Source organism: Pelmatolapia mariae, linkage group LG3_W, assembly GCF_036321145.2.
Source record: "Pelmatolapia mariae isolate MD_Pm_ZW linkage group LG3_W, Pm_UMD_F_2, whole genome shotgun sequence".
Lineage (NCBI taxonomy): Eukaryota > Metazoa > Chordata > Actinopteri > Cichliformes > Cichlidae > Pelmatolapia > Pelmatolapia mariae.
Genome location: NC_086229.1, coordinates 29,440,274 through 29,458,744, shown reverse-complemented (window position 1 = coordinate 29,458,744; position 18,471 = coordinate 29,440,274). Strand labels below are relative to the sequence as shown.

General features: G+C 40.5%; 1 protein-coding gene across 1 annotated transcript in view; it reads left to right on the top strand.

Moving 5' to 3' along the window:
- The first annotated feature begins 704 nt into the window (after positions 1-704).
- LOC134624375 (junctional adhesion molecule-like) overlaps positions 705-18,471 on the top strand; it is a 201,842-nt gene continuing 184,075 nt past the window's right edge. Inside the window, exons 1-3 of the mRNA XM_063469356.1 lie at positions 705-876; positions 4,882-5,223; positions 6,979-7,023. Of these exons, the coding sequence (XP_063325426.1) occupies positions 732-876; positions 4,882-5,223; positions 6,979-7,023 (532 nt within the window). The 5' untranslated portion in view covers positions 705-731. The remainder of the gene's footprint in view (positions 877-4,881; positions 5,224-6,978; positions 7,024-18,471) is intronic.

Below are 18,471 nucleotides of genomic sequence, written 5' to 3'. Positions count from 1 at the left end.
GGCTAAAGAGACATGTGGAACATATTTTTGTGAACACGACAACTCAATTGGCCTTATTTAAGGTCTGGGCAAAAATCACCTCCATGGGAGAGTTCTAAGAATAAAACCACTGCTGACCAAGAAAACCACAAAGGCTCTGGTAGTAATTTATCCAGCACCACCTTACAGCCTTGTTAATGGACTGCCATAAACTCAGTGTTCAAATTCTCAGCTGTGAAGACCTGGAAGAAACTATTTATTAGTTCAAGTCATCAATAACCAAACTGTGATTTACAGAGTGTTTCAGTCTTAGTTCTGCTTGAACTCACTGCTGCACCTGACACCGTGGATCAAGACAGTTTAATTCAAAGGCTCTGTGATGTACCTTAGTTAACTGGAAGTTTTGATCATATCTGAAGTTTTGAAATTTTTTATGTTTAAATTAACAGTTTTAGATCTGCACTCATCAAATCTCATCAAATTTCACTCAGTGAAATTACTGAGTCTGTCATGACGTCTCATTGCTTCTGTCTGTACAGCTCATGTTCTGCTTTGTTCTCCTCACAGACTACCAGTCAGCAGTGGTGGAGGTGACACAAGGTCAGAAGTCTGTCCTGATGCCATTTAAAATGACAGGTGAGCTTCCTCAGGTGATCAAAGTGGAGTGGAAACTCACTCACCCTGAAGAAAAGATGGTTCACTGTAATGACAGCAGTCACAAACAGGATCAGGTTTATGTAGGCCGCAGTGAGATGTGCCAGGATGCCCTGAAAAACAAAGACCTCAGTCTGACCCTGAAAGACCTCCACCTCACTGACAGTGGAGTCTACACCTGCACCGTCTACAACAAGGATGGACACATGCTGCTACAGAAATCAGTGACTCTCAGTGTCAGAGGTGAGTGTTACAGCTGTTTATCCACCGTCCAAAATAGGTATAGATTTATAAGTAACAAAAAAGAATTTAGAGACTAAAACTAAGAGTTCACATAATAAAAGTTAAACAAAAACTAAACATTTACACACAATCAAAACAAAAGTGAAAGAAACAAACCCACTGTGGAAACTGACAGAAACTAAACTGAATTCAAAAGAAAAGGCCAACACTAAATAAAAACAATGAAAGTATCAAACTATAATAACTGTAGATGATGGAGGATCACCTTCACTGACATCTGTCTGTCTGTCTCATGTTCTCCTCTCAGTTCCTGAGGTTCAGATGGTGGAAACAGTTAAAGGGGTTCAGTCTGTCCTGCTGCCATTTACAACTGATATCAAGCTTCAGGACGTCACAGCGGAGTGGAAACATGAAGACAAGAAAGTCCACGTTTATCAGAGAGACCAAAACCAGTCTTACATACAAAGTCGCACAGAAGTGAAGAACGAGCAAATAAAAAATGGAGACCTCAGTCTGACCCTGAAAGACCTCCACCTCACTGACAGTGGAGTCTACACCTGCAGCGTCTACAACAAGGATGGACACATGCTGCTACAGAAATCAGTGACTCTCAGTGTCAGAGGTGAGAGTAACATCTGTTTGTCCACATTACAAATCCTCAATGAAAAAGATCCAATCAAACAGCCTGTGATGCATCATGGGAATGTGACATATGTAGAATCAGTGCAGGTTTGCTGTATGTGAGTTGAGCCGTACAGTGCAGGAGAGAGAGGGTGGCACCTGCCTCTGTTTTACAGTCCATGATTGTATAGAAGCTGTTCCAGAGTCAGCTCATGTTCACATATTTATGAAGTCTCACACTGGAAAGTCTGCTCTTGATCTCAGTAAATGAACGGGGTTTCCTCATTCCCTGTACACAGACTGGCAGATGTTGATATAAGAAGATGACGTGGTGCTCTGTAGGAAAACAGAACAAGTCCATCATCAAAGCAGACTGTTTTCTCAGTTTGATATGTAGGACTCTATCATAGTCTAATGTTTGTTTATACAAATATTTCATAATAAATGTTAAAGTTAGGGCACAAATAACCAGCGTGCACTAAGTGAAGAGATTATTTAAACATGCTTGAGGCAGATAGATGATGATAAAAATCTTATCAATTATCCTATGCCAAGTCTCATCTGTAATTTGTTGGCTCAGATCTCTTCCCCATCATTACCTAAGTGATTGCAATGTGGCCAGCTTGTGATTACTTAACAGCTCATAATCATCACTTATAACCTGCTTAGTGTCTGGTTTAAGATCAAAGATTTTGTCCAAAAGAGACGGAGATGGGCAGGATGGAAAGCAATCAATGTTAGAAACAGCAAAAATACAGAGCTGAAGATACCTAAAAAAATGTGACTGAGGAATCTTGAACTTAGTCACCAATTGTCCAAATGAATAGAAGATATTGTCCATGAAAAGAGCATTCATTGAAGTTACACCGAGCTTTGTCCATATGTTAAATGCCTCGTCCATTAAGGATGACGGAAACATACAATGTCTATGCAGTGATGCAATAAGGAAGAGTTCACTCTGTTTAAAGTGCCTTCTGAGCTGGTACCATAACTTCAGTCAACGACTAACAAGAGGATTTGTGGTAAAGCTTTAGATGTCCTGCTAGAGGTAATCTGGCACACAACAAGGACAACAGGGAGCATCGATTCACTGACAACTTTTCCAGTGTTACCCATGAAAATAAATTATCATGATCTTTTACCCAGTACAATAATGCCCTTATGTTTGATGCCCAGTAATACAACAAAAAATTTGGGAGTGCTAATCCTCCTGGATGCTGCGGTCTTTGTAATATACTCTGTTTTAGCCTAGGTGGCTTTTTGTTGCAAATAAAGGAAGAAATTTGACTATTCAAATTGTTAAAAAAAGACTTTGTTAAAAAAAATGGAAGACATTGGAAAAAAATATTCAAATTTAGGAAATATACTCATCTTGATGATATTTATTCTATCACCCAGCGAAAGAAGATCTCCCATTTTACAAAATCCTCTTTTAGCTTAGACAATAAAGGAAGATAGTTAGTTTTATACAAGTATTTGTGGTTTTGTGTCAGCCAAATACCCAAGTATTTAAACTTGTTATGTATGGGTTTGAAAGGTGCTAAAATAGACGAAAATTCCCCAGTTGTCATACCTATAGGCATTGCCTTGCTCTTCCCAAAATTCACTTTATATCCAGAAATTGTCCCAAATTCCTTAAGTATAACCAAAATTTTGGGGAGGCTATTCGAAGGGTTAGAAATAAATAAAAGCATGTCGTCAGCATACAGAAAGACTTTATGTTCAATACCCCCTCGATGTATTCCCTCAACATCAGCACATTGTCTCAGAGCAATAGCTCGTGGGTCAGATTACAAATTTTTTTAAAGGTCCAAAGTTGTTGAGTATTGGTTGGGTAGTAGTAGGGCAGTTGTTGGGTAGTGGTTAATCCTCTTTCACTTCCCGCTGAAATTTCCTACTGTGAACTCCAAAGTCCTTTCTTCTCATGTTCCTCTCCACTCTTTTGTGGGAAGCCACAGGAAGAACCCTGAACCTTCCTAAAAAACTCTCTTTTCCATGTATTTAGTCTGTAACCATAAAATGATTGATGGGGTTTTTTTTGTTCTGTTTTTTGCTTGTCCCATTCGGCACTGTAGTAATCAGAATTATTGTCTGAAGGCCAAGAAAAATGCCCAAAGGATTTATTTTTTTCAAGTTGATCATTACAGCTTTGCCATGCTGATCTTCATCATCATTCTTCTTCTTCTTCTTCTTCTTCTTCTTATTATTATTATTATTATTATTATTATTATTATTATTATTATTATTATTATTGTATTTTTTACTTTTAAGTTATAACAAATGGAACAGACATGACAAGGGGATTTGAAAAACAGAGGTGAGCGGCAGTGTGAAAAGACACAAAAAATCCGCTGGATCACCTGCTGAAAGAAAAAAAGGAAAAAAGAAAATGAGTAAAATGAGAACAATGCAGTAGGGAGACCACAGCAACAACCTAGATAAGTATAAGTAACAGTAAAAAACTAAATATTGAATGTTATTGTGCAGCACACAAGACCAACAACGCAGGGCATGCTTTGAGGCAGCAGCCAAGAAAGATTGATTTGTGTTTGTGAACACCCGTGTTTGTGCACACTTGTGTGCCTGAGCACGCCTGTATTCAAAAGGTTTCTCTGTAACTATCTGCTAGAGGGTGTGGGGAGTCATAGCCCTGCCCCCGAGGACATGAAACAGGCATGGAGGAGATCTAGGCCCCAGATATCTAGAGGCCCCCCAGAGCAGGAGAGCCCAAGGAGGACCACCTGTGTGGCAGCCACGCCACCATCCTGGAAAGAGCTGAGGAGAGCCCCAAACAAGGCAGCCATGGCGCAGCAGCTACAGGGGGTTGCGGTGTAGTGCCCGCCGGCAAAGCCGGGCGGCCAGCTGCGCCAGAGCATACCAAGCCCCGGGCCCAGAGACCCGAGGGCCCCTCACCTTCCAGAAGGGGCCCGACTGAGCCACGGGCACCAGGCCCCGCCAAGCACCCGCTGGGAGTGAGCCAGTACTTTCTTGAATGTACCCCAGACACCCAGAACCACCAAATGCACCGATTCAATATCAGTTTTAATTTCAATTCAATTTCAATTTAATTTTATTTATACAGCGGCAAATAAAAACAACAATTTCCTCAAGGCGCTTTATATGGCAAGGTAAACCTTAAAATAATAAATACTGAGAAAAACATGGCCGTAGGTTTAAAGTGAGTATGTCCTTCCCACTGTTGCCAAAGGACTTGCTCACAGTTGGTCCTATAACTGTTGGTGTTATCTCTGTTTTACAGAGAATATTGTGGTTTCAACCTTACAATAGAAAGTGTCATGACTGGCTGTATAAATAAAACTGAACTGAATCTGTCGGTCTGTCTGTCTCTTTGTCTGTACACATGATGCTTTCTTCTCCACTCAGACTTCCAGGTGGAGATGATGACTGTGACACAGGGGGAGAGGTCTGTCCTGATACCTTTTAAAGTCACAGATGATCTTCCTCAGGATGTCAAAGTGGAGTGGAAACTCACTTATCCTGAAGAAACAATGATCCACTTGTATGAGAGCAGCAAAAAACAGCATCTCTCACAAGACCCAGTTTATACAGGCCACACAGAGATGGATGAAGACCCACTGAAAACTAAAGACCTCAGTCTGACCCTGAAAGACCTCCACCTCACTGACAGTGGAGTCTACACCTGCACCGTCTACAACAAGGATGGACACATGCTGCTACAGAAATCAGTGACTCTCAGTGTCAAAGGTGAGAGTAACAGCTGTTTGTCCACAATGACTGAAAACAGGAGTAAAGTGCTGCTGGTTACACAGCGGCTAATTGGAAAATCAGACTGAGTGAAAGTGTCTTTCTTTCTCTTTTGACACATGATACTCTACATTTCATAAGAAACAACAGATACAGATGTCTGAAAGTCAGATATGTCTGACACAGGTCAGTAAACAGCTCACAGAGGTTTGTAAATTATTCACAGTAGTCAGTGAACGCATTACTGATGGGTCCATAACTGACATCTTTCTATTTCTGGAAAAGAAACTTATTCCGACGCAAAATTGTTCTGTGATCATTTTGCTTGACCCTAGCGCAGCCTTCGATACCATTGACCACAAAATCCTACTCAACAGGCTGAAGGTTTTGGCTGGTATATCTGGATCCGCCTTCGACTGGTTTTACTCCTACTTATCAGACAGGACCTTTTCTATTAGGACTGACAGGTTTACCTCTAACATTGCCCCCCTAACCTGCGGAGTACCACAGGGTTCAGTTTTGGGTCCATTATTATTTTCTTTTTACATGCTTCCTTTAGTTGGCATTATTCAATCTTTTAGTGACATTTCTTATCATTTCTATGCCAATGATAGTCAGCTGCATATGTCCTTTAAGCCTCATCAGCTGGATAGGCTGTCAACCCTAGTCCAGTGCTTAACTCGTGTTTCTGATTGGCTTTCTAGCAACTACCTTGTGTTAAACACGAACAAAACCGAGACCATGATCATAGCTCCTCCTGAACTACATTTTAAAATCAGTCAGGCTCTTGCCCCTTTCTGTTCTTCTGCCAAGTCAAATATTCGAAATCTGGGAGTAATATTTGATTCCTCTCTGGGCCTGGACTCACCTGTAAAATCTCTGTCTCGTTCCTGTTTCTTTCATCTGAGAAACATTTCTAAACTGCAAAAAATGGTCTCCTCAGCTGAACTGGAAAAAATTTGTCCATGCATTTGTGTCATCGCGTTTAGATTATTGTAATGCCCTGTTTACCAGCTTGGACGAATTATCTCTTTCTCATCTCCAAGCTATACAAAATGCAGCAGCCAGACTACTAACTCGTTCTAGCAAGCGTGCTCATATTACCCCTATTTTATATTCTTTACATTGGCTCCCAATTGATTTCAGAATTTGTTTTAAAATTCTTGTTTTAACATACAGAGCACTAAATGGCCAGGCCCCAGATTATTTATCCAAACTTCTCACAAAATACACTGCTGCTCGTCGTCTCCGCTCACAGACTCAGAGTTTGTTGGTTGTTCCCTGAACACGACTGAAGACAAAAGGGGACAGAGCCATTCAGTCTGTGGCACCAAGGCTGTGGAACAGTCTACCACCACAACTACGTTTGGTTGGCTCTGTGGAATCTTTAAAAAGTAGTTAAATACATTTCTGTTTAAACATTCCTTCTGTTAATGAACGCTTTTTAAATTCTTTATTTTTATTTACTTTTAACCTTTTATATTGTGTATGTTGTCTATTTTGTTACTTAACTTTCTGTTTATTTTAATCTTTGTGTACAGCACTTTGTGACAGCCTGTCTATGAAAAGCGCTTAATAAATAACCTTTAATTAATACTTACTTACTTGCTTACTTACTTATTTAGATCCAACAGACATAAAATATTAGTCCAAATAATAATAACAGTAATCAGTCATCAGGCACATACAACCAATGTCAAGTACTTTGTTTCCATGCTGCCATAAAATGTCATATTCTATTCTGCTTCTCACCAGAGACGCCAGACACAGGTGTCCAAAAGATAGACACGTCTGACGCACGTAAGCAGCTTCCTCACAGAGGTTGGTAAACACATCACAGAGTGATTCATGTGACATTAAACTGACACTTTGCAGTCATCAGGCAGCACCTCATAAGTTTTGGTAAATGATTCACAGTGGTCAGTTTCTCCGTCACAGTCTGATCTGTGGCTGACGTTTTATTTCTGTAAAAGTTCTTGGCACATTACAAGAGAATTGCACAGATTGTACTGTGTACCATCAAAGACAGAAGGAACAGACTGGGTCCTCCATCTTTGTAGTTCCCTATTAAAGAGCTGCTTGTTACACAGCTGACTGGATGATTAGCTATTTTAGGGGGATATCTGTGTGTGCAGGTGACTATTACTGTGCATAATTATTAGGCAACTTAACAAAAAACAAATATATACCCATTTCAATGATTTATTTTTACCAGTGAAACCAATATAACATCTCCACATTCACAAATATACATTTCTGACATTCAAAAACAAAACAAAAACAAATCAGCGACCAATATAGCCACCTTTCTTTGCAAGGACACTCAAAAGCCTGCCATCCATGGATTCTGTCAGTGTTTTGATCTGTTCACCATCAACATTGCGTGCAGCAGCAACCACAGCCTCCCAGACACTGTTCAGAGAGGTGTACTGTTTTCCCTCCTTGTAAATCTCACATTTGATGATGGACCACAGGTTCTCAATGGGGTTCAGATCAGGTGAACAAGGAGGCCATGTCACTGGTTTTTCTTCTTTTATACCCTTTCTTGCCAGCCACGCTGTGGAGTACTTGGACGCGTGTGATGGAGCATTGTCCTGCATGAAAATCATGTTTTTCTTGAAGGATGCAGACTTCTTCCTGTACCACTGCTTGAAGAAGGTGTCTTCCAGAAACTGGCAGTAGGACTGGGAGTTGAGCTTGACTCCATCCTCAACCCGAAAAGGCCCCACAAGCTCATCTTTGATGATACCAGCCCAAACCAGTACTCCACCTCCACCTTGCTGGGGTCTGAGTCGGACTGGAGCTCTCTGCCCTTTACCAATCCAGCCACGGGCCCATCCATCTGGCCCATCAAGACTCACTCTCATTTCATCAGTCCATAATACCTTAGAAAAATCAGTCTTGAGATATTTCTTGGCCCAGTCTTGACGTTTCAGCTTGTGTGTCTTGTTCAGTGGTGGTCGTCTTTCAGCCTTTCTTACCTTGGCCATGTCTCTGAGTATTGCACACCTTGTGCTTTTGGGCACTCCAGTGATGTTGCAGCTCTGAAATATGGCCAAACTGGTGGCAAGTGGCATCTTGGCAGCTGCACGCTTGACTTTTCTCAGTTCATGGGCAGTTATTTTGCGCCTTGGTTTTTCCACACGCTTCTTGTGACCCTGTTGACTATTTTGAATGAAACGCTTGATTGTTCGATGATCACGCTTCAGAAGCTTTGCAATTTTAAGACTGCTGCATCCCTCTGCAAGATATCTCACTATTTTTGACTTTTCTGAGCCTGTCAAGTCCTTCTTTTGACCCATTTTGCCAAAGGAAAGGAAGTTGCCTAATAATTATGCACACCTGATATAGGGTGTTGATGTCATTAGACCACACCCCTTCTCATTACAGAGATGCACATCACCTAATATGCTTAATTGGTAGTAGGCTTTCGAGCCTATACAGCTTGGAGTAAGACAACATGCATGAAGAGGATGATGTGGACAAAATACTCATTTGCCTAATAATTCTGCACTCCCTGTAGTAACACTGTGAGGAACCTTGGAGTCATTTTTGACCAGGACATGTCCTTCAACGCACATATTAAACGAATATGTAAGACTGCTTTCTTCCATTTGAACAACATCTCTAAAATTAGAAATATCCTGTCTCAGAGTGATGCTGAAAAACTAGTTCATGCATTTATTACTTCCAGGCTGGACGACTGTAATTCATTATTATCAGGATGTCCTAAAAACTCACTGAAAAGTCTTCAGCTGATCCAAAATGCTGCAGCAAGAGTCCTGACAGGGACTAGAAAGAGAGAGCATATTTCTCCTGTTTTGGCTTCCCTTCATTGGCTTCCTGTTAAATCCAGAATTGAATTCAAAATCCTGCTCCTCACATACAAGGTCTTAAATAATCAGGCCCCATCTTATCTTAATGACCTTGTAGTACCATATCACCCTATTAGAGCACTTCACTCTTGCACTGCAGGCCTACTTGTTGTTCTTTTATCTTAAAATATAAAGTGTTTTGATGTGACTGTTGTTGTGATTTGTCATTATATAAATAAAATGTAAAATTAAAATTAGTTAAAACAATCTTTTGGCACTTATAAGTAAAAAGACATTCATCACATCATTACCTTTACCAGAAAGAAAAAAAAAAGTACTTTTGCATTAAAACAGAAACAGAGAAACAAATACACAAAATTCTACCCTGCCAGCATAATTAAACTTATAGTTGATTATATTCTCATTATAATTATGCATGATTATCTGCTAGCAACATCACATGTAGATGTTACATCCTTTGATTCCATGGACTAGATGAAGATGAGCTTGGAGATCTTAATCTCATTGACTCTGCCAGCTTTGTTTTTTATTGTGATTTTATTTGCTGAACTTCTGACTCCTCATGTGATGATGCCCTCCACACTCCTTGTTTTGTTTCATCTTTGTGGATTAATTGGAAAACCCAAAGTGCAGTATTTTACACTCAGCTAACTAAACTGGACAGTGGACCGTTTGATTCATGTACAAACATAGTGACAGACAGCTGCTTTGTCCCTGCACTCTCTGCTTTTCTCTGCAAACAAATTTCGCACGTGTGGGACTAATAAAGGTTATCTTATCTTATCTTATCTTATCTTATCTTATCTTATCTTATCTTAATATTGTCCTCATGTCCAGGGATGCTGCAGTCCTTTGGCTCTGTATGATGATCAGGTGTAGACCACCTGAGGGCTGAGTGGGATCACATGACATGGATGAAAGCTTCACTCACTTCTGTGTGAAACTGGAACATGTGATGTTACATGTGTGTCATTATGAAACTAGCCTGGATCCATCTGATGCTCTCTCTGACTCTCCTCTGTCTGCTCCTTCAGGACATCTGGAAAATGTTCCTGGATGGTTCGGCCTGAAAATTCGCCAGTTTATGGGTTCAAGTGGAGGAAGTGAAGTATGAAGAACAGACCCTCTGTCAGTTTGTCGTGGTTCATACAGTGTAAAGTATGTGATGTAACTTAAACATGAAAATGCAGCTTTGCTTTGCTCTTCCTCTGCTAACAATTGATTAACCTCAGCCAGATGTTTTCCAGCTGTTTCTCTAACATTAGAAGCTCATAATAATGATGATCCAGAGCGTGTTGTTCCTCAGTGCTGCTGTGCTGTTTCCTTGTGTTATGATGGTAGTTGGCTGTTTATATATCTGTGTGCTGAAGCCTGTGGTCTGAGTGTGTTACCCATATCAGTGTGACATTAACTGTAATCTGAATGTATTGTAATGGTTCATTAGAACAAACTTGCTGCATGTATTTATTTATTCATTGAGTATCAAAGTGTTGAACTGTGAGGTAAAAGGAAAACTTTAACCTTCAGTCCTTCTCTGTGTAAAGCTGGTGTCATATGTTGTCTTTATATAAAGTTTTAACATCAGATATACTCGACTGTACATGTTATTCTATGTGTTCTGTAACCATGGGGATAGATGACATGTTTATATAAATGACTTTGTGATGGTTGCTGTTGTGATATGTTGTTGTTTGACCCTCTGCAAACACAAAGACCACCTGTTTGTGTAGATCACTGTCTTCACATCAAACAATAAACTTGTAAATTCTGTATTTTAATCTCTTCTGCTGGAGTTCTTTATGGACATAACTGGAAGCTGATACCAAGAAAGTACTTTGGAACATTCAGCATCGTGTAAGGAGCTTGCAAAGAAAATTGCCTGGACTTCTTTAAGTTTCTTGAAGACGTTTCACCTCTCATCTGAGAAACTTCTTCAGTTCTAAAACAAGTGGTAGAGAGAACCTTCACAGACAACATTCAGCATCATTAATGTTGAGGCAGCCAGGAAGTGTGAATAATAAACTGTACATCGTCGGATTAATGAAAACCATATTACATTCAGAAATGTTCACCTTCTGAAACTCTGTTCATTTACACTCTCAGTACTTGGTTTGGGCTCCAGTACCATGAGTTACTGCATCAGTGCAGCGTGGCATGGAGGAGATCAGCTCCTGCTGAGGAGTCACTGAGGCTCAGGCTGGTCTGACTGTGACCTTCAGCTCATCCAGAGTTTCTCATCTTCATCTTAATAATAACAGATTCTCCGAGGTGTTCAGGTCAGGAGAGCTGGCTGACCAGTCAATCGCAGTAATAAGCTTTTGGTTTAGTGTTTCTGTGAGCAGCTCCTGAGTCTTGCTGGGAAAGGAAATCAGCATCTCCATGAAGTTTGTGAAGAGATTGAAGCATGAAGAGCTCTGAGGTCTCCTGGTAGATATTGTGTGAACTCTGCAACTGTTTAAAGCACAAACCTGCTGGTTTTCTATCTGCTGAGAGGCGTCCCAATGTCTCTGAGACTGTAGAGTCACACTAACAGTCTCTGCAGTGTCAGAGTGAGACAGGGAAAACTGTTAATTACATGAAACACATCATGTATGAGGTGTGTTTATGGATGGAAACGGTGACTAATGGTTTTGTTAACATGGATCAAGTTAAATCACAGTCTGAAGTTCCCACCTTGCAGGTCTTCTCACTTTCATTGATTCAATCAAGCTTGGTTCCAAATCTTTACCAAAAATTGAATTTAGATCCTCTGTGTATGTTCCAGGAGTGTGAAAGTCAACGCAATAATTGTACAAAAGAAGCCATAGGAGGACGGCTAAACATGTAAAATAAAGATTACAATGTTATGTCCTTCTGTTGTACTGGAAACAGCAAATGTCACTATTTAAGATTACAATATCCAACACACAGCCAGGAGTCTCACAACAGTAAGTAATATCAGTGTGGTATTTTACTCTGCCCTATGAGAAGTATATGTCTGGTACCTTGGTTTGTTCACTGGGCACTGAGGATGCTACAAACAGAGAAGGGTTTCACTCTGCTTAGACAGGATGGAAGGATGATGGATGGATGGTCAGTACTCTGCGGATCTTGTGTGCTGTATGCCACACTGTACAGCACTGTCCTTTATTTCATGTCTGAACTGAACTGTTAAAATTACATTTAGCACAAAATGGAAGAAACCTTGTGTTTGGTTATTTCCTTTTTGTATCTGTATTTCTTGGCAAAAGGTCCTACACTGTAAGAAAGTCTGTTCATTTCCTTTTAAATGGTGCCACAAAAAATGGAGGAAAATAATGCTCAGTGATTAGTCCAGATTCTGTCCATGACAGTTGGATTGTACGGTCAAAGTGTGGTGAAGACGCTGTGAATGCTACCACCGGTTGTCTCAGAAGAGAACATCGATCCAAGGTCAGGTCATCACAACAGAGCAAGGGACTCAGCACAGTGTACATACACTCGTCATGGCTGTGAATTTCATGGTAAGTTTGGGTTTTGTTCCAAGGTGGAACCTTAAAATGAGAAGTGGCTGCACAGGTTTGAATTTATTTTGTCTAATCCACACAAAGTCACAAGTGTGCATGCAGACTCAAACATATACATATACCCCTCCATACATTTGGTTAAATGACCTTTAGAGAATTGCACTTCAACCAGATGCTTTTGGTATCCATCAACAAGATTGTGGCATAATTCTGGCTGCATCACTGGCCACTTCTCTTGGTGTAATTAGTAAAATTTAAAATTATATTTAAATTACAGTGACATTCATGCCCGTGATGAATGTAAACCTCTGACGAGCTTGGAAGTAAAAGTGACTGAACATTTTTAAGTTTCTTGAAGACATTTCACCTCTCGTCCGAGACGTTTAATCCCATCAATACATCCATGAATCTTCTTTGTGGTCCTCTTCTTTCCCTCCTTCCTGGCAGCTCCAGCTTCAACATCCTTTGTCTAATATATCTACTGTCCTTCCTCTCCACTTGCCTCTCTAGCCTAATGTCTCACGTTAAGCATAATTTCACTACTGAACTGATATATGACAATTATGAATAGCATTTGCACAATATATAGCAATTACACTTAGCACAAAAAGTAAGAAAACTTGTGTTTGGTTGGTTGGTTTCCTTCATGTGTAGAGTTGCATGTTGTCCCCATGTCTGTGTGGGACTCCCGCTTCCTCCCACAGTCCAAAGACATGCAGTCAGTGGGGTGAGGTTAACGGGTGATTTTTATGTTGCTTGAATGGCTGTCTGTCTCCATGTGTTAGCCCTGTGAAAGAGACTGATGACCTGTCCTACCCTGCCTCTCATCCAGTGCTAGCTCCACCCCCCTCAACCCTGAATTGGATAAGTGGAAGAAAATGAATGGATGGATTAATGAGAATGAGAGACATTCAATTTCTGGAGGAAGCCAGAGTACATGGAGAGAATATATATATATATATATATATATATATATATATATATATATATTAGGGGTGCAACGATACACAAAATTCACGGTTCGGTTCGGTTCGATACTTTGGTGTCACGGTTCGATATTTTTTCGATACAAAAAATGTTCATGCCTTTTTAATTTCTCATTTATTAAAATTATAAATATATATTTTAACTCAAAAGTACAGTTTTTAAATGTAATGTTGCTGAAACAACAAAATAATAATAAAAAAACAAAAAAATCTATCTGATCAAGAAATCACTCATCTCTGGAAAAGAGAGTTTATTACAGAGAAATGGCTCTTTCCAAAATAAAAGCTATACTATACCCTTCTTCTGGGGTATATTCTCAGCAGCATATTAAACATATCAGGTCCATAAGGACCATTAGAAGTCATAAACCAGAAGAGCAGAGACATTTTTGAAGAAAATGAATGTTAACAAAGCAGGTAGCAGCTGACGGCAAGCTGCACACACAGGCGCCGTCTTGGATTGAGAAAACTTTAAGCTGATTCTTCCTCAACTTAAATAAACCCTTGATATTAGAGTTTAGTGTTTTAAGGCATCTATTAAAAACAGTCAGTGATGGAGCTGCTTCCTCTCAGTCATTTCAACCTCCTCTCTCCTTCCTTTGAGCATGATTATCATGACACCGTGATCAACAGTATCAAAAGCAGAGGTGGGATCCAACATAACCAGAATGGTGTCCTCTCCAGAGTCTGCTGCCATCAAAGTGTCACTAGACACTCACCACACTCCAGAGAGGGAATCCAGTGAAGATCTTTACAAAGGGAACAGACAGAGCACGGGAAGAGCAAAACTAAAAACCATCTTGGTTCAACAAACAATCCAGCCATATGTGACAGCTTTAAAAGTGGCTGCTGATGAGATCATTAGTGAGATTGATTCATATACAAACATAGTGACAGACAGCTGCTTTGTCCCTGCAGTCTCTGCTTTTCTCTGGAATATTGTCCTCATGTCCAGGGATGCTGCAGTCTCTGCACGATGATCAGGTGTAGACCACCTGAGGGCTGAGTGGGATTACACATAACATGAATCCCCCCATATATATATATATATATATATGTATATATATATATATATATATATATATATGTGTGTGTATATATATATATATATACGCCATCTATAAAAAAATGCTATGAAGATCTGATGAATGTGAGCAGCAACATCTTGTACAAAGACTCCTCATTAGTCACCTGATTGTTTCCCCCAAATGAAATAATGAACGAAGTTCTGCTGCTGTGAAGCATATTTAGACATATTTCAGAGGAATTGTGCTCAGCTACATTTAAAATACCTTCTAACTGTCTGCTTCCATAACAGGATGATTTCCACACTCTCTGAGCCTCTAAAGCATTTATAGATTAAACTGAAAGGTCAGCTAGACCTCAGGACTGAAGGCCTCTGTGATTTTCATCAGTAAACTAAACAGACACAACACCATAAAATTGCTTTTTTTAATCTTTTTTATTTTAGTTTCATGTTCTGACGGCATGTTTTCCATTTACATTTTGCCAGTTTTTCAGTTTATTCTTCTGAATCCACTTTATCAGTGTTGTCCTCTTAAATGAGCTCGTTCTTATATGGTACTTTTCTACTTTAGTAGTGTGCAAGTTGATTTTATGTTCCCAGTATGCTGATAGTGTTAGAGTGGTCCTGTGATATGTAAAAGTGTGACCAAACCTGAAAAGTCTTGTGGACCCAGAGCCAAAAAGAAAGCCAGACAGATCCTTTGAAACAGATGGCAGTCAGTGGCAATAGTGGTGTGTTTTTTTGTACTTTATATTTTAAGACAGTAAAGATTATATTAAAAATAATAATAAAACATGATGCAGGGAGCCCTGAAGCCAAAACAGACGTATGAAGACATTAATGGTCTAAGTAATAATGGTGACCTAAGCAAAAAAAAGACTAAAAAAGAGAAATAAATAACAATTACACAGCAGATACGCTGGCAAATGATTAAGGCCTATACACACAAGTGTGTCATGAAAAAACAACATGAAAGTCAGAATTTTCTGAATTTGTAGTGTGACGTATATAAACATGAACATGTTACGATTTAGTGAAACAGTTGATCTACACAAAAAAGGCACTTTGGACAGAAACGAAGTCGTTATAAAGCGATGATGATCAGGTCCTGTTTTTTCTCAATAAGAAAAGAGATTGTGTGTGTGTACGTGTGTGCACTCCTGTTAGTGTTTTCCTCCTCACTGTTCTCTTGAAGACAGATGACTAACAGCGCTGCTCCTGGTCCCACCCATGCCCCCTCGGTGAAAGTGAAACTGAAAGTAAAGAGGTGTTTGCCGCAGTCTCCGGGAGTGTCTGCTGAGTCACTTCTGTTCTGTCGCTGCTTCATGTGTCTGCAGTCTGGCTGAGCATCAGATTTAACGGGACTTTGCTGCAGGATGAAGATGCTGCTGCTGCTCCTCTTACTCGGTAAGAAAGCTGCTCTGCTCCTGTACAGGTTAAAAGATGTTTCTGTGAGAGCTGTGTGCTGGGTTCAGCCATCTGTACTTTGGGTGACGATCCCAAAGATGATGTTACTGATGCTGATGTTACTGCTCACCTTACTTGTTAAAGCTGCTCTTATTTCTCACACAGTCGAAGATTTCTGTGCATTCTTAGTCAATATGTAGCAGGAGGTGACTGATTTCTGTTCAGTCATCACTGCTGCCACTCCTTATGTGCTTTTAATGCACATTATTTATGAACATAAATGTTTCATTTTTAATTTTAACACTCACATGACATGCTTTATGAACAATGTTATGAACTTTATAAATGATTTCTAGAAACCACGTGGCAAAATGTACATTAAAGCAGAATGCAATGATTTGCAGCTCACATATTTTATTCACAATAGAACAGATTGAAAAATATAGTGGCAGCAGTATGTGTCAAAACAATTATGACAGGGCAACAAAAGGCTGGGAAAGAACAGTAACAGGTCAGTGAAATGATTTTAAAAAGGTAGAGCTTTACAGAAGTAAAAATGGAGGTTGGTGTGGTTGTTAGGACTTTGGATATATCGTCATCTACACTTTATTATGTCATCAAAAGATTCTCACAATCTGGAAAATGTCTGTGTGGAAGGGACGAGACTGAAAATCTGTCACGTCCAAGTGGCCGTGGGGAGTATGGACCCAGATGCAGACAGCACTCAGAGGAAAAGTGTATGAGTGGAATCAGTGCTTTATTTACAGAATGTGTACTGTACAACACAATATTCAGAGACAAATGCGAAACACATAGCGTATTTACTATGAAATGAGAATGAGATTCAATAATCTCCCACAATGAACTTAAACTATGAAACTTAGACTATGCACAAAGCGTGAGCCATAAACTTAGTAGTAGAGTAATTCTAGGAGTCTTATTAGGATACACCATGAGCAGTAACTGTTTTAAGAGTGAGGCTTTAACATATACACAAGTCAAAAACCATGAGCTGAGAGACAGTCCAGAAAACTGTATTCGTTTAGTGAGAGCAGGAGTCGGGGAAACCAGATATCGGGTAACTGTCGGTACAGGAACCCATTAGCGACCGGGAACTGGGACACACAGGCGCTCAGAGTCTCTGTAATGAGAAAGACAGGTGTCAAGCTGGGATTCCAGGTGTTTAATCCAGGAGGAAAACAGGCAATTGTGAACAGTCTTACTTTTATCAGGCGGGGACAGACCATGGAGAGGGGGAGGTGGTCCGGGTGAGCCGTGTGAGTTATCCAGAGCTTTGATCCAAGCTTTCTCTGAGAGTAGGGAAGGGAGCCAATGAACCTGGCAAACAGACCAGCAATGGAGCTGAGAAGTATTATTGCAGGTAGGTAGTGGCGTCTGGAGGATTACTGTGAGCGGAAAGGAAACTCAGGTGAGTACAAGCAATGCTATGAATGCTTTAACATGAAACGGCCTGCACTAACAATCGTTAGCAGACATTCTGGCGAAGAGTGATTGTGAGAGTGAGGAGAGTGAGCACTGGTCTTAAAAAGCCAGCAGCTCAGATTATTCCCAGGTGCAGCCTGTCAACAGTGATGCGGCAGCTCTGCCAAGAGGTGGAAACGCCGGCACTGAGGAAAAAACCCAGCACCCACCCAGACCATGACAAAGTCAATAGTTTATGTCCATGATCTTTGAGCCATGAGGCAGCACTGCATTAAAAACAGGCATGGTTGTGTGATGTAAGTCAGGGTATGGGCTCAGGAGAAGCTGTCATGCAGAACGCATTTGTGAGTATGATTCAGAAACAAACTTAAACTGGACTAAAGCAAAGTGGGAAACTGTTCTGAGGTCAGGAGGTGAGGCTTTTATACCTGGATTGCCATTCTGTATCTCACCATCTCTTACAACATTACAGCACTAACCCGCTTCGTGTTTCTGTCCTCAGTTTCCCAGCATGCATCCGCAGTGGAGGTTTATGAGGGGGAGGAGTCTGTGCTGCTGCCCTGTCAGGTCCCAGATGATGTTGCCAAAGATGCCACAGCAGCAGTGTGGGACCGCAAGGAGCTCAGCATCCCAACAGTTCACGTGCGTCTGCAGAGCGGTGATGATTTTAAAGAACAAAATGATCATTACACCAACCGAACATCAATGTTCGCTGAAGCTCTGCAAACCGGAAACCTCACTCTCACTCTGAAGAACCCGACATTCTCTGACAGTGGAACCTACACCTGCACTACCCGCAAATATGGACGAGATCAGAGCAAGACTTATGTAGACCTCAAGGTGACAGGTCAGTGCTTCAGAGAAAGGTTGCCGGTTAGAGTAAAAGTGAATTCACCACAATGATTTTAAGGTTGTTTGTGTTTGTGTTGATTACAGAACGTCCTCCGCCTCCACCTACTCCTCCTCCAGTCTGGCCCAAAGTTCTCTCAGCTGTCCTGGTTCCTGTGGTTCTCCTGGCTGCTGCCTGTGGTGCCTTCATATTTTATAGATATAGAATGTTAAAG